This window comes from Mus caroli, unplaced genomic scaffold, assembly GCF_978045245.1.
Source record: "Mus caroli unplaced genomic scaffold, Mus_caroli_1 scaffold_19, whole genome shotgun sequence".
NCBI lineage: Eukaryota > Metazoa > Chordata > Mammalia > Rodentia > Muridae > Mus > Mus caroli.
The window spans coordinates 18,793,455-18,810,092 of NW_028227274.1; the positions used below are offsets into that span (position 1 = coordinate 18,793,455).

General features: G+C 39.3%; 1 protein-coding gene across 1 annotated transcript in view; it reads right to left on the bottom strand.

Moving 5' to 3' along the window:
• Nucleotides 1–6,934: 6,934 nt before the first annotated feature.
• The window catches only part of Klhl14 (kelch like family member 14), a 102,951-nt gene continuing 93,247 nt past the window's right edge, over nt 6,935–16,638 (bottom strand). Inside the window, exons 5-8 of the mRNA XM_029471720.2 lie at nt 14,511–14,701; nt 14,272–14,430; nt 11,103–11,260; nt 6,935–9,151 (exon numbers count right to left, since the gene is read on the bottom strand). Of these exons, the coding sequence (XP_029327580.1) occupies nt 9,011–9,151; nt 11,103–11,260; nt 14,272–14,430; nt 14,511–14,701 (649 nt within the window). The 3' untranslated portion in view covers nt 6,935–9,010. The remainder of the gene's footprint in view (nt 9,152–11,102; nt 11,261–14,271; nt 14,431–14,510; nt 14,702–16,638) is intronic.

Sequence of the window (16,638 nt, forward strand, 5' to 3'; positions counted from 1 at the left end):
TTTTGAGTCATATATGTTTCTATTCTAGTAAGGATTCTCATACCTCAGCTACTCCCTTATAGTTGTGGTACTATGCAAAATCCCTGTGAGGAAACATATTTCAGGATTTGCCTGTTCTATATCACAAAGCTTAGTTGAAACAAGGCACATGCGCGCGCACACACACACACACATTACATACATGTATATATATGTATATATGTAGAAATTATATAATATATAATATAAGAACATATATATTACCATCAACATAAGGAAGTGTATTCTAGAAGTGATATGAATAGTACAGATAGTAAGTATTCTAATGATTTGAAAAGATGACCATCCCAGGGGTGGTCTAGCCAGAGGCCTGGATTCAATTGTGTTTTTGGACTTCATGTAGCTCATTTATGCCCCCAGGGAATTTTGACTTTAATGTCTTTTCTTTCTTTTCTGTGTGTTAGATTAATATGGCTATTCATACTGAAAGAGACATGGATTAATTTAATAAGGCATCTCACTTCAGATGGCTTTAATAGTCTGAGTAGCTTTTAAGGAAGACTTTTAAGACAAGTAAAGAATTTCCTGTGAACTGTATGAATGCCATCTGGCTTCAAGTGGGGTCTTGGTCTAATTCCATTCACAAGGAAAGAACAGCTTACCACAGCAATTCTGGAAAGGCCTGGAAGCAGGGGAAGGGTGGTAGCCAGAAATATTAGATGAGAAAAAGAGTCAGAGATGAGCCGAATGAACCATGCCATTGGAGAAATAGAACTTATGCTTTTTTCAAGCATAATGCTTTTACAGTCCTGGTAACTGGTAGGAGTAAACTTGTGGGAACCACAAAGAACATGCCAGAATGCTGTGACACGATCGTATCCTTCAGAATTTGCTAGTCTCCATTCACACAGTACGATAGGGAACTGTTAAAAATCACAATACATACCACCTCATGACATGGAGTCACATGGCAAAATGCCAAAAATTTAGGCTATACAAGGCATGCTCATAGCTAGTGGGAGAGCTGTTTGTTTTTCTCCTTTAGAAGTTTGCATAGTATCTTCTGGTATAAAAGGTAGCCCGCAGGGAGGAGGTTTCTAGGTCCTATCTGACTCAAGTCCCTTGAGTTGTGGGTTAGAAAGGCATGGTGTCTTCAGCACTAGGACTTACCTCCCACCTCTGGGTGGAACAGCAATGGCCTGCAGTGATTTGGGAGTCTTTCAGAAAACTCTGGCCAACAACTCAGAACAACTCTCATTCCTGCTGTTAGCGTCTCTGAACAACAGCCATGAGCAGCATGGCATGGTAAGAGTAAGGGTGCAGTAGTAGAGACCATACCTTGGTGGTGACCAATACCTCCCTAGTTAGACTTAAGGCCCATTCAACACGATGGAACTGTACCTGGTACTGGAAACCTAGCAAACTGCTCAGGAATAGTGAAGTCATGGATTCTAGAAGAGAGCCCACAATGTAATTCTTAACTACATTGTAAATATTTATTCTTATACCTACAGATAAATATAATTTCACCCCTTAACAAAGAAACTCCTCTTTGCCACAGATGTGGGCCATTTCAGAAAACCACAACACATCAAAATGCAGATAATGAGAGACTGTATAGTACTCAGTCCAAACTGATAGACTTACAAAACAACTCCCACACCTAAGGCTCAGGGATCATTGGAGAAGAGAGGGCAGAAAGATTGCAAGAGCTGTGAGATCGTTTCTCCTAGAAATGTCATAGATGGTACACTTATTGTCTTAGTTTGGGTTATATTGCTGAGAAGAGACACTGTAATCACAGTGACTCTTAAAAAGAAAGTTAATTTTTTTATAAATTAATTAGTACTGGCTTACAGTTCAGAGGTTTTAGTCTATTATCATGGCAGGAAATATGGTGGAATGCAGGAAGACATGGTGCTGGAGAGGCAGCTGAGAGTTTTACATCTGGATGCACAGGCAGCCGGAAGAGACAGTGAGGCACTGGGCCTGGCTAGAACTTCTGAGACTTCATAGCTCACTCCCCATCCCCCCTGTTCCCCCCTCCCTCGTTACACTTCCTCCAACAAACCCTGCATCTACTTCTAAAAAGCCACGCTGCTTAGTAGTGTCACTCCCTATGAACATATGGGGTCATTGTTCTTCAAACCACCACCCCTATGAAGTCTGATCAATATGGCTGCCTAGGCAAGACCTGAAGGAGGATAAAGTCAGTGAACATGTTAACACCGAAGGGAGTACTTGTGGGGCAGGGCCTCAGATCTGAAAACAGAACTCTAAGCAACTGGGAAATGCTGAGAGTGGGAGAAGTTGTCTCCTTCAGTGAAAATCCACCCAACTGGTTATTCAATAGCAATTGTTCAGCCCTGAGATCATCTGCATGTAAGTAACCCATGAACTGAGCAAGATGTAATTATTATTTAGTAATATATATTTATAAACATGTATATATGATGCATGTAACAATAATTAAAGTAAAACAGACCATGATTCAGAGAAAAAGAGCAAAAGGGTTTCATCAGAGGAGTTTGAGGGAAGAAAGAAAAGGGGATAATGATGTAATTATAATTTGGAAAAAATAAAATTCAAATTAAAAGTATATATTTAGTTGTTATAAACTGTATAAACACATAAATTAAAAAGGCTGGAGAAAGCTCAGAATCCAAAAGAGAGGAGCTGTTTGGATGGCGCATTAAAGGTACTTACATTTTCTTCCCTGTTCTTGCCCACATGTCCACAATTAAAGGATATTAGTAATTACTAAGATTTCATTTTTATTTAGCAAATATCTTATGGCTCAGTGTTATGCTTCACAACTAAATTCAAAGAACCTCAAATCTAGTATAAGGGTCAGATTATTAAACCTTGCAAATAGCATAGGTGAGAGAAAGCCAGAGAAGCCTTTGGTTAAAAGAAAGTAGTATGAACAGTCAGTATTCAGGTAAGTGTTGTGATCACAAAGGCTGATTGAAAATAGTAGAGTTTGAACTGGACCTTGAAGGACAGGCTTTTTATAGATCACATTGGGCCTGAAATGATGTTCTTTGTGGAGAAAATTCACAAGTAAGGGAAAATGTGGAGGAACATAGCTGTATTTGTGGAAAAGTCAAAATTCATGTTGCTCAATGAACCAAGAAGAGAAAAAGGCACCATGATAGTGAAGCTGAGGGGCAGACAGGAGGGTGTCTGGCATGCTAGGCTAAAAGATGTGCTTGGCCAGTGCAGTGGATAGCTGGTGTATGCATTTACAAGGGACTTTACATCTGCTTCTCATATCTGTGCTTTCAGGAACAGATTATTACTTTTTTTTCATTATTTTTTTTTAATTAGGTATTTTCTTCATTTAATTTCCAATGCTACCCCAAAAGCCTCCCAAACCCTCCCCCCCACTCCCCTTCCCCCCCACTCCCACTTCTTGGCCCTGGCGTTCCCCTGTACTAAGGCATATAAAGTTTGCAAGACCAATGGGCCTCTCTTTCCACTGATGGCCATCTTCTGCTACATATTCAGCTAGAGACACAAGCTCCGGGGGATACTGGTTAGTTCATATTGTTGTTCCACCTATAGGGTTGCAGACCCCTTTAGCTCCTTGGGTACTTTCTTTAGCTCCTCCATTGGGGGCCCTGTGATCCATCCAATAGCTGACTGTGAGCATCCACTTCTGTGTTTGCTAGGCCCAGGCATAGCCTCGCAAGACACAGCTATATCAGGGTCCTTTCAGCAAAATCTTGCTAGTGTGTGCCTGGAGGGCATCATCCTGAGTGAGGTAGCCCAATCACAAAAGAACTCACATGATATGTACTCACTGATAAGTGGATATTAGCCCAGAAACTTAGAATACCCAAGATACAATATACAATTTGCAAAACACATGAAACTCAAGAAGAACAAAGACGAAAATGTGGACCCTTTGCTCCTTTTTAGAATTGGGAACAAAACACCCATGGAAGGAGTTACAGAGACAAAGTTTGGAGCTGAGACGAAAGGATGGATCATCTAGAGACTGTCATACCCTGGGATCCATCCCATAATCAGCCTCCAAACGCTGACACCATTGCACACACTAGATTGTTACTTTTATATGAAGATTGTAACTATGAACGAGAAAGTTTAACCTTCCAAGGTCACCGCGCCAGTCTCCTCTCTGCCCTGTTACCCTTCTCAGCTTTTCATTCACACCACTCTAGCCCTCGCCAGATAGATCATAAGTGTCCACTTTATTCAACAGCACGTGCTAGTTATGTGGGGGAAAAACAACAGTCCCCATTAAATTCCATGGTAATGAAGAGACTAGTAGGAAACACTTCTTGTAGGCAGTTAGAGAATGACCTTCAAGTGTCGTTATGAGTCCAAGCTTTGCTCCTTATCAGGTGCTTAACCTTATTGTGCCGTGTGGGTGTAACTGTCCTTACTTTCAGTGTATAAGATGACAGGACAAGAAGGCTTTTTGACAGATGTCACCTTTTTGACATTATACTTCTTAACCTCTAGACCTATGAGTTTCTGCATTTACTGCATTAATTATTTGTCTCGATGCTGTGAAAAAATATCTGATAAGTCAACTTCAGTAAAGAAGGGTGATAGCCCGGTGTGGTGGTGCACACCTTTAATCCCAGCACTCAGGAGGCAGAGGCAGGTGGATTTCTGAGTTTGAGGTCAGTCTGGTCTACAGAGTGAGTTCCAGGACAGCCAGGGCTATACAGAGAAACCCTGTCTTGAAAAACAAAACAACACAAACAAACAAACAAACAAACAAAACAACAACAAAAAAGGGTTATGTTGGGTCACATTTTCAGTGCATACAGCCCATCATGATGGGAATGGCATTGGGGAAGTTATATTATATTGCTCACTGTTAACCTTTCCTCATTTTTATTTCCTATCAAACCTTCAAGGTATAATTGCTGGTGTTGGTATGCCATACTAACTGTGTGTATGTGTGTGTGTGTATTTTTAGCTTTTAAATACAGATGTCCTAGGATTTTGGTTTGAGATAGTGTAAAGGCAAGATGTGTTCAGAAACAACAGCAATAACAACTAGTCTTCAAAGTTTGGATTTTGATTTTTTTTTTCAAATTAGTGACACACAGTCTAATTTATTTTTTTAATGATGCTAGACATTGGTAATAAACCATGGGTACCAGGCGGCCCACTGGCATTAGGGTGATTTTCTACAGTGAATTGTATTGTTAGGATATTTCAGTAATGTAAGTAAGACACACTTCAAAGTTAAAATATTTTCAACCTACAGTCCTCCGCCAGGATATAATCAGGCCATCAGCTGAGAAGCACTCACATTTCGATGTAAAGGATCAAGTTTAATTAGAAGGGAGACATTCCTAACACTGCACTCTGGGATAATAACAGTCAATACTTAATATGTTGACAAGGGTCAAGTAGCTGAGAAAAAGTCAGCTTGGAGAGAACAGATACAGACAGCTTACTTAGTGAGAAAGATGTTCCTATGCCTAGTCTCCTAATATCTATCAGTTATGAGATATATTCCTGGAAAGGATGTATTTTTTTCTTCGAATATTTCTTCTTCTGACCTCAGATTTGACCTAGTATTAGATAACTATATGTCAGAGTTAAACAATGGCCTACATGTTGACTCAAACTCAGTGGTTCCTTGAGATTAGGAAAAAGATAAGCATGTCCTCATGTGCCTATGAAAGTTGGTCTCAGGGCATTTGGAAGACGCCCTACTCTGTTGCTTGGCTTACAAGGTGCAAGTGGAGGCTGCATTTCAAGGAACTTTTGTTTGTTTGTTTGTTTGTTTGTTATTTAAAGAAAAGCATATTATGCAAAAGAAGAAGTACAGTGGGAGGAAAAAGGAATCATTGCTCTGACTTTCAGGAACTAGTAAGGAAGAAAGGATATCAGTCCTTTGTGAATTTAGTCACTTGAACGATGTTCTTGGAAGTGGCAGATCAGTTCTTTCCAGCTTGCAGGCTTCAGATACTAGGTTCCCGACTTCACAATGTTCTTTGCCAGGAGGGTGGCTGTATAGGTTGGGTTTTGTCAGTTTGACACAAACCTAGACATTTCTGGGAAGAAAGTCTCTTAGTTGAGAAAATGCCTGCATAAGATTGGCCTATAAGCAAGGCTGTAAGGCATTTTTTTGATTAATGATTGTGTGGAAGGGACCAACGCACTCTGGGTAGGATCAACCCTGATCAGGTGGTTCTGGGGTTTTATAAGGAAGCAAACTGAGCAAGCCATGAGGAGGAAGCCAGTAAATAGCATTCCTCAATGGGCTCTGCCTCAGTTCCTGCCTCTTGGTTCCTACTTTGATTTCGTGACAGATTGTGATAGGAAACAGTAAGTCAAATAAACCCTAACCTCACCGAGTTAGTTTTGGCCCGTGTTTGATCATAACAGTAGAAACTAAACTAAGACAGTGACCCAGCTACTCCTTTTAGTAGGTCTGGTTTCCCTGTCTCACCTTGCTAATCAAGCACAGTCAAGCCTAATCAGCATGCTCAACTTCTTTGTCAGACTTGCTTTAAAGGAAGATCAACTACTTCGCATTTATAAAATTGACTTAATTAAATATGGACTCCCATTATTCCATAGGAAGCATGCAGCTGTTTTTAATACACATCTACATGTATGGCTAGTTGCTAAGGTGTCTATAAAAATGCCCCAAAACATTTAGTTATTCAATTTTGAATATATTTTTGTCTTATTGTCATGAACTTGTGATAGAAAACTTAAATTCACGCACACAATTTTCAATTCATAGAAGGTTTTGGGAAGCATTTCATAGTTTTTCACATTGTCTTTAACATCCCATGAGGAAGTGAAGTAGACCTGTAAGGCATATATGTAGAATAAAAATATTTAGGCAGCTATACATTATAAACCTTGAAATAATCCAATCTATATGTGTTTTATAAGGAGGTCTATGAGAGACAGTTGAATTTATACATAAAGTTTTATTTAAAGTTTTCCCCTTCCAAGCAAGCTTCATTTACATTCTAGTCCTGTACAAAATTTACATCCTCTGTGACTTTTTATTCAACTTTTACTCTAGAAGTTTGCATCTCTCTGAAATACAGAAAGGTTTAGAGTTCTCATAAATGCTTTTATTTAATTTGGCTAGTGATAAAAAATAAAGCAAGGAACAAATCTAAGGAAAAGCTGATACCCTTGTATAAATAGCAACTTTTGGAAGAAACAGTGACAGCTGAGAATCCGGTTTTGGAAACAGCTCATGCTCTCCAGGATGCCAAGGGGGGGGGGTCGTGTTCTTATTGTCTTTCTTTCTATATAGTCGTATGGTTTCAAGGAAAAGGAAATGAAAGCTGATTGCACTGGTTATGTATATATATTCACATATATATTTTTACAACGGATCCTTTGGATCTGAACATACAAATAAATACAAAAACAACAAAGATTGCACTTTTCTGTAGAAACCTCGTTGAACTCTGCTATGCCCAGCCACCTTGAGATGCTCGTGCAAGCTTCCCATGAAGGCCTTTGTTCTCACCTGTGGCTACCCCTACTTGGAATTTTAATATTACATTTGTTGAAGGGTTCAACTTTCTGTGATTAAAAAAAATATTTCAGTTCTTGTAAGTGCCTAACATGTTGGTCAAACTCAGATGAGCTTGAAATTCTAATTCATGTTTCTGTTAGTTTGCTTTTCTGACTGGCCACAAAGAGACCGTGTCATGCTCTCCTGATCTTTTTATGTTTTGAGTTCCTAAAAACAAGAATCAGTTGCTCACTTGACAAAGTCCAGGCATCCCCAGTGATAACAAACAATGGGGTGAGTGGAGGAAGATTGAGAATTAGGTATCTAGAGCCAGACAAAAACAAAGGCGAGGACGTGTGCAGCCAGGTACGATGAGTTTGCAAGTCCATTTTTAAAAAAATGATTATTTTAAAAGAGTTATTTATTTTTATTTTACATGTACAGGTGTTTTGTTTACAAGTTTGTAAGTGCACTGCATGTGTACCTGGTGCAATGGATGCCCTGGATCTGGAGCTATGGATGGTTGTAAGTTGCCACATGGGTGCTGAGAACCAAACCCAGCTCTTCCACCTGAGGAGTAAGTGCTCTGAAGCACTGAGCCATCCCTTCAGCTGGAAGTCATGAGTTTTAAGGATCAGAAAGATAATTGGATTGTACTTGAAAGTTTCCCTTGTGCACCTGAATTTCTGAAAGTGATTTGTCAGTTTTTAAATTATGGATTAAAATTGGAACAAATTGTTATCCAAAAGAATTTCTGTGATATTCCATGATGGGGTTGTTGGTCTTCTATTGAGGCAAATTGTCCTTATGTTCACTAGTTACAATGCTATGAGAAATGAGGAAGCGGAAGTTTCTGGGAGCTGAAGAGCAATAGGGTGTGCTTAGTTTAAATTTTCAAGGAGTATCAAAGACACATACTTAAGACTCTGGCGGAGAACAATTGCCAAAGAGATCAACAGCTTACTTTTCTCATGGGAAGCTGTTAGGAATAGAAAATATGATTGTGTGGAAACAAAGATGTCTGTCTTCTGTCTTCTGTGGTTTTCCTTTGCTGTGTTACCTATGGAGTTGGTGAAGAAGCCAGGCATTTACCAATACAGAATCAAGTGAGTTTCTGGAATACAGGGTAACCATTTGGTGGGTTGGATTTTGAATCATTCATGTACAAAATATTCTCCAAACGTCCAAGTCTATCACATGCAGTTAGGAAACAATGCACAATACAGGTCTTAGGTCTCTGGGGCCAGGCTTCTGTGGTTTATCTTTCCCTTTGTGAAAGTTCAGCTCCACTTGAGTTTGTGTAAAGGCGGAACAAAGTAAAACCAGCCTGATATGGAAGAGTCTGTCACCACAATTGGAGTGTGATCTGAGTTGCGAACAAGAGTCTCTGCTCAAGACCAGGTCTCTTTCTTCCATAGTCACTTGTAAGTAATCAGAAACCAAAGGTGGATTTGGGCAGTTGTACCATTGGAATGCATGGTTCATACAGGACAGCACATCACCTGTCCCTGCACCCTAGATGTGGCACTATGCCATGGTTTCCTGCTGTCATTTGTTGTAGGGTACACAGGCTGGTAGAATGACTGTTGCACAGGCTGGGCCTGCCAGGGGTTCAGCCACATCACCTTCGAGTTCTGTCCAGGTTCCCTTTTCTGGACAATAGCAGATTGTAGATGACTTGTAGGCACCCTGGAATGGCAGAGCGGGGAGTACTTAGGGGAGGGTATTCAGAGCAAAAAAAAAAAAAAAAAAAAAAATGATGTCACTCTCTACAGCTACACTGGGAGCTCTGCTCAGCCTCAAACACTTCAAATCAACTCAATAAATCAGCTCAGTGGGCTTTTAACTGTTGTGTTCTGTGGAAATTTTTGAAATTGACTCTTCAAAATCTTTTTGTTGTGTGTGTGTGCACACATGTGTGAGCATTGTTGCATACACATATTTGTGGAGGACAGAGGACAACCTCGAGGGTTGCTCCTCACAAAAGTCCACCCTTTCTTTCTCAAGACAGGATCTCTTCTGGACTTGGAACTTACCAAGTAGGCTGGTGTCTGCCTCATCTACCTTCCTAATGCTTACACTGAAATTATAAGCCGCTACATCTAGCTGTTTCATTTTTATAAGAGTTCTGGAGATTGAGTCGAGGTTGTCAGGCAAGTAAAACAGGACTTGACTGATCAAGCTACCTCTCTGGCTCTTGTGGTGTATATGCGATAGCCAGTGATCAAACTCAAATACCTAATGCTCAATGGTCATTTTCAAATAATTGACTGAAATGGGAATTTTCCAGCAGGTTTAAATTAAAGAAAAATAAAGACATATTTACATTTCTATTTAAATAGTTAAAGCAAAGTGGATGCTAGATTGTTATAGCATTTCTTTGTTTTCATAATTTTTTACTGGGGGGAGTAGAGCCAAGATATCAAGGCATTTTAGAGTAGACTGAAAACATCTCCATATAATGATTTACTTATTTCCAAGAGGCCACACAGCAAATGAACAATAGCTTTAATTTTGGCGTCTTTGTCAACTTTAAGGCTAATGCTTGAGTAATATTTTCCTTCCCAAATCCAATCATAGGAAACAAAATCCCCCAGCAAAACTCATGGTATTTTCTCAGTGTTTATTCTTGATGTCTGCTTGGATGCATCTCTATTCTTGTAGTGAGCAATTTGCTCCAGACAACAGGCATTTGTCTGAAAATCTAGGTTAATCTGTCAACTTATATTTGCCTTTATATAACTAACTTTTAAAAGTGTCTCAAAACTTACATCGTAATCCTACTTGATGCAAAATAAATAAAACTTATGATATTAGAACGCCAAACTGATCTTATAAAACTAACAGTGATAAATAAGATACTATTAAAAATAGGCATCACTGTGAGAGTAATCAAATTGACAGCTAGGCCTGAGGTGTCTCCTGATATGTCATCTAAACACAAGCCTCTTTTTTCAGATATTTACTTTCCCTCTCTCCCTCCCTCCCTCCCTCCCTCCCTCCCTCCCTCCCTCCCTCCCTCCCTCCCTTTTACAGAAAAATAGCAAAAACACAAAATAAAAATATAAATAAATAATAGAAAGGTAAAGATTAATCAACTCCTGACTAACATCTAGTCTGAAGAACTATTTTAATGACAGTACAAGGAGGTTACTAACCATTCCCACAATGTGGAATATTCTGGGTGACAGTGAGATTATTTTTTCAACAAGTCTTTTGAGAGTAAAAGTGTCAGAGGTAATGTTCTAGACAGCGGGGAATCTATGGATCATGATAATCAAATATTTGTGAGACTAACCAGATCTTGATTTGAATGTTCAAATTTGAAAAATATAAATTTCTAAGACAATAGGAAAACTTTTGGGCATAAAGCAATTATTGTAACTCTTTGGGTATGATAAGTGATAGTACATTCATATAAGTAAATAACTTTTTAAAAAGATAAATATTGAGACCTTTAAGGTGAAATAGGACATTGTATATTCGATTAACATTTTTTCAGTCAAACTTAAAAGAAAGGGTCTGTTGATGGATAATGTCACTGGGTGATCAGGAAAGGAGGGCCCACACAGAGGAGGAGGAGGAGGAGGAGGAGGAGGAGGAGGAGGAGGAGGAGGAGGGGAGAAAAACAAACACGTACCATGCTCCAGCTGTATCCTCCAACTAGATAAATGCTGTCGTCAAGCACCGCACAGCCAGGGCCACTTCGACCCTCCAGGATGGGAGTTTGGAGAATATTCCACTGGTCGCCTTTTGGGTCATAACACTCCACAAGCATGACGTCAAGGTGGGAGAAACCTAGGTTCCGGGAGAAGGCGGCATGGAGGAAAGAGTGACTCCCACAGTCCATTTGAGGCTACTTCTTTTTAAAACACTGCTGGAGCTAAGAAGTAACTTTGAAGGCAATGCGATTGTGATTTTGAAAACATAAATGCAGTTTCATTAGTGAAACTGGGAACCATTAAAACTTCTAAAAACAAACAAACAGCCCACAATAGTCTTTGGATGTTTTGGATTAGCCCAAGCAGGTGTCATAGAATTGATTACACAGGAGTAGACCTTATTAAAAATGATTTATTAGACACAACTAGCATGCTTGTGCTTTATAAAGGCAGCATGTGAATATAGAGACATGTGCATCAGAGCTCAAGCTTTCACAAACTAAAGTTTATTGCTTTTCTTAAATATTTAGTTCTCTCAAAATAGTTTAATCAATTAAATTCACTGTTCAGAATCTTAAGCCATTCCTAGAATCTGCCTATGTGTATAAACAACTTCAGTGATTAGTGGAGTATTTTTCAAGAATCAGGGTTTGGATTTGGGGCTGAAAGCTCTGAGGGTCTTTGTCTCTGCTGCCTCCCTATTCGTGTGTGTGTGTGTGTAGGCTAGAGATGAACCTTGGATATCATTCTTCAGGTGCTACCCACTTTGTTTTTTGAGACAGGCTTGTCCAAGTGGCCATGAAGGTTCCCTAAGACCCAGAACCTACCTGGTTCTTGATGACCTTATCACTACCCTAGCTATGGAAACTCCTCTAAGAGGTAGAATGAGGAGCACAGGGCTGTAATCTCATCACTCTTGAAACCGAGACAGGGAAATCATGGTTTTGAGGCCAGCCTGGGCTATATAGTAATAAAGGACAGTAAATATGCTATTTTGTCCACTTAAATGCATGCCATTGAATTTTAGCTGAAAATATATATGCATACATTAACTAATACCATGATTTTTCAAACATAATTGAAAAGACAAACTGAAAGGAATAATTTTCATTCTTGAGAAAGCAAAGAGGTTATTTCAGACCACTAATTTCTCATACAAAATAAACCATACAAGTGGTGTTACAATAGAATAATATGCCTACTGAAAATTTTATATCTACTTAAAATGAGCATATGGGAAAAATTCTAGATCCTGAGACTCTAAGGTGTTGTTGAGGGGCACACATACCTTCTCTATGCCTCATTTCATATATACTATAGATGCTGAGTACAAGTCTCACAAAAGGACACAGTCATTATCCCTCTTTCACAGACATGCTGTAAAACATGTCTTGAATGGGATGAGACAACATTTAATCTATTTCAAGTTGGGATTCAAACCATAACTTTCCTTTTCCATTATGCCTCCTGAAATTATATACACACACACTACATATACATATATACACATACAAATATAGGTATGTATGTGTATATATATACATTTATATGTGTATATGTGGTATATAAATATGTGAGACAGAGAGAGACAGAGGCAGAGAGACACAGAGAGAAGTGGGGTCAGAGAGTCTCGGATTGCCCAGACTGGCCTCCAACATGGTATATAGTGAAGGATGATCCTGTACACCACTTTGATTCTTTTGCCTCCACCTCCTCAGTGCTGAGAGTATAGGTGTGCATCACCATGTCTGTTTTCTTTGATGCTAGGTTTTTAGTCCAGGGCTTTAGGTATCATAGCTAGGCAAACACTATTAACTGACCTATGTTCTCCACCCTATAGACTTTTGATGTATGCATGTCCATGCTCATGTGTGTGCATTCACATGTTTTCTTACTCAGTGTGTTACTATGCAGTCTTTCTGTCCAATCATAATCTTGGATATAAAAGTCACTCAGACATTTAATGTCTTATGAAAATGAAATGAGAAAAAAACATATTTTATTCAAAAGCCAAAAGATTAATCTAAAACATTGAGGTGAGGGAATTGAAATAGAAAGGAACAAACAAACAAACAAACAAACAAACAAGCAAACACACGGAGCTGTGGCAGTTAGGGCATAATCCTCTCCGTTGTGGGGCCATGGAGGTGCATGGCAGGTACACACTAGGGTATCAACTTTTCTGGGTGAACATGAACTCAAATTATAGACATAAAAGTTAGCTCATGTGATTTTTATTAAATTTATGGATAAATATGAATTAGAAAAACTTTCCACATCTAATCTTCCTCTAGACTCCTGTTGTGGTAGGAACAGTGAACACCTGGCTTTGGCACTGTCAGCACAGCTTGTTTTTGGTGCACTCAGGAGCTGGCAGTGATTTTAAAGTTCACTTTAGAGCAGTTTCCTAAGTGTTGAGTAGAAGAAACTGAGGCCCTCGGTAGGTAGAGTAAATTTCAGCATCATGGATCAGTTTTCCACCAAATGTGGTGTTATATCCATCCACAATTCTATAAAGTGACATAAACTGTAAAAGACAAACATGTCCAGGGAAGGAAAGCAGCCAAGCAATGGCTTTAGAAATACTGTGCTTTTGTTTTAAGTCCAAAAAAGCAATTCAATTTGAGAATCATAGATTGCTTGATACTTAATACTTAAATAATTCTAAATTTAGACACCAAGTTTTTGCTTTAAGAAGAAAAAAATCCATACATTAGTTCTGTGAACCTGTGAGCACAGTTCTTTATGATTATAGCAAAAAACAATTTTCTGGGGGACAATTTATTACTACAACTTTGGAGATAAAGAGTAATTTATTTCACTGGCTTCACTGTTATGACAAATTGTGCTTTTTAGTTATTAATGTTCCTTTTCCCCCCAGACGTCATTATTTATTTTTTTAATGTGTATAGATAGTAACTTAAACATAATCCTATCTTCAGAATTAACACACAATAAAAACTTGTTCCAGGGAAGTGTTAATTTACACACAGTGGATTATATTTGGTCAACATGCTTTTTACGTAGTTATCTGTGATTATCTAGCAATAAAACCTTTAGCAAAGAGCATGTAATGCAAATGCTACTTGGACATATAAAACCAAAATAAAACAAAAGCAAAATGATAACAAACGAACAAGAAAAGACCTTTCAAATGATTCCCTCCGATTGCGTACAAGCGATCGTTCATCACAGCCAGGGTGTGGATAGCACGTTTCGTGTTCATGTCCTGTTTGCGGGCCCAGACATCCATGACTGGGTCATAGCAATACAACCATGGGACGTATTCTCCGTTGTGCACACCCCCTGTGAAGGACAGACACATCTGGGTCAAGTAAGTGCCTTGGACAGTGAACTTTGCAAAGAAAGATGGAAGAATGGCTTGCCTGAAATATATATTTTCCCATTGTGCACTGCTCCTGCATGGGCTGCCAGCGGCTGAGGCAGAGATGACACATAGCGCCACTCGTTTGTGTCCAGGTTGTAGCACTCCACACTGGACAGGTAACCAGTTTCATTCCTCCCGCCGATCACATATAAATGCTTGTCCAAGCGGCATGCATAGAAACTGGCTCTTCTACAATGAAAACGACAGCTCTCAGTAAGTCTCTGGATATCATTTGAAATGGGGTGAGGGGTGCCCGATCTGCCTGTGAAAGCAGGGTGTCTCTTCAGAGAGGGCTGTGAACTTTTGGACATTACTCATCTGCCTTCTAAATCCAAGTCTATGCACAGCAGTCCTATGCATCACTCACCCCCAGTTAACGCTTTTGCTGTTGAGATGCAAAGAAATGAGAAAATCAGCAGCGCTTTGGGTCAGGTTTTTTTCTTTTGGCTTTTAAATGCGCTGCTCAAATGTTCATTAATGTTAGGGATGTTTGGTGCTTTCTAAGGATATCATAGTTCAGTAAGACAAAGTGAAAAATGAGGTAGATAATGTAACAATAATAAATTATCTTGACATTCACTTTCTTTATAGTCCTTCAAGGGTCATTGTTCCCAATTTATTAGAAAACTGCATCATCAAAATTTCTCTTCAATTATCATTTTTCCCCTCCTAGTACGACTGCAAATAGAATAACTTTTGTGAACTTCGTATAGTCTATATATGCCTTCTAACATATATATTTGCCTTCTAACACCAATTCCAGGAATTTCATCTAGGGAGCTTTTGCTCCTAATTCTAACGAGGCTTCTGAAAGATTTTAGTCCTCTGTTCCAGAGAGGATACTGACAGTATTTGCCTACTATACTTTCAAAAGCAAGATGTATGAAATTCATTGAAAGGATACGTGCGCAGTTGTGAGGTAAGCTATGACTTAGGAAGGAGACATTGAGCAGCGGATTTAGACATTCAGTAGAAAAAATGGAAAAAAGTAATACGAAAACCGTGCTGCTGGCAGAATGTGGAATACATAGCTAGTCAGATGTGAGGAGTAGGAAAGATGAGGGGCTCTGAGGCCTAAGTCATTCAGCTATGGTGGCCAGACCTGTGATGACCAGTATGGCACACCTGTGGTTTGGTACTGAACAGATATTATTGGTAAGAGCTAGGACCCTGAAAGACATGCTTGACACAGGATTAATTAATACAATATAAAAATTGCTGATAAGATTCTTGTGCAGCATCGATTGCAATATCAAGAGTGCTGGAAATTTTTATCATGTCCCCTATATTACTTGGAGTTTTCTAAGTTGTGTGTATGAAATACTGAGGCACCTGAGAGCCAGTGCATGGCACCTTGATGAACAATGTGTGGCTTACAAAATGAGACTGTCTGGGGTGTTTTACTCCCTGTGGGACCTTTGGTGTAGCACATAATGGGTCTCAGAGTCAGATTGCTCTCCAGTACCACAGAGACAGTCAGTACCCTTCCCCCAGGATATGTGCAGTTATGTGCCCACCATTTGTTTCTTTTCAGAAACTGTAAGGTCATCTCTACTTGGATAAACAGTTCTTAAAAGTTGGCTCTCATGAACTCTTCCTAATATAATCCAAGGCTCTTATAGCAGTGCTCAGGTCCAGAAATGTTTTGGATTTCAGGAATCTTTATATGTAGAAATATTCATATAGAGAAGATGGGGAAGGGGCACAAATTTAAACATAAAATACATTTTAGGGTTTTTTTTTGAACTTTACACACTTACTCTTCATTCTATCTTTAAACAAGTAGTTATGTGCACAAAATATCCTTTTTTTTTTTGTAGTATCCACCGAATCCAATTAACACTGCCCCTGTGTGCATGAGTATGGGCCATCTTCTCGAATATGGACCACATGCCTAAAAACTGGGACAGCTACCAATAGCTCTTTAGCTAGGGATGGGCTCATCATCTTTGCGAGAACTGTAACTGGCTTGACCTTGCTCAGGTCTTGAGGAGATAACTACAGTGACAGTGAGTCTGCATGTGCAACAGTTACACCATGTTCAGACAACACAACAGCATTTCACAATCTTCCACCTCTCCTCCTGTTCCTGCAATCTTCTCCCCCACCTCCTGTCAACACCTTTA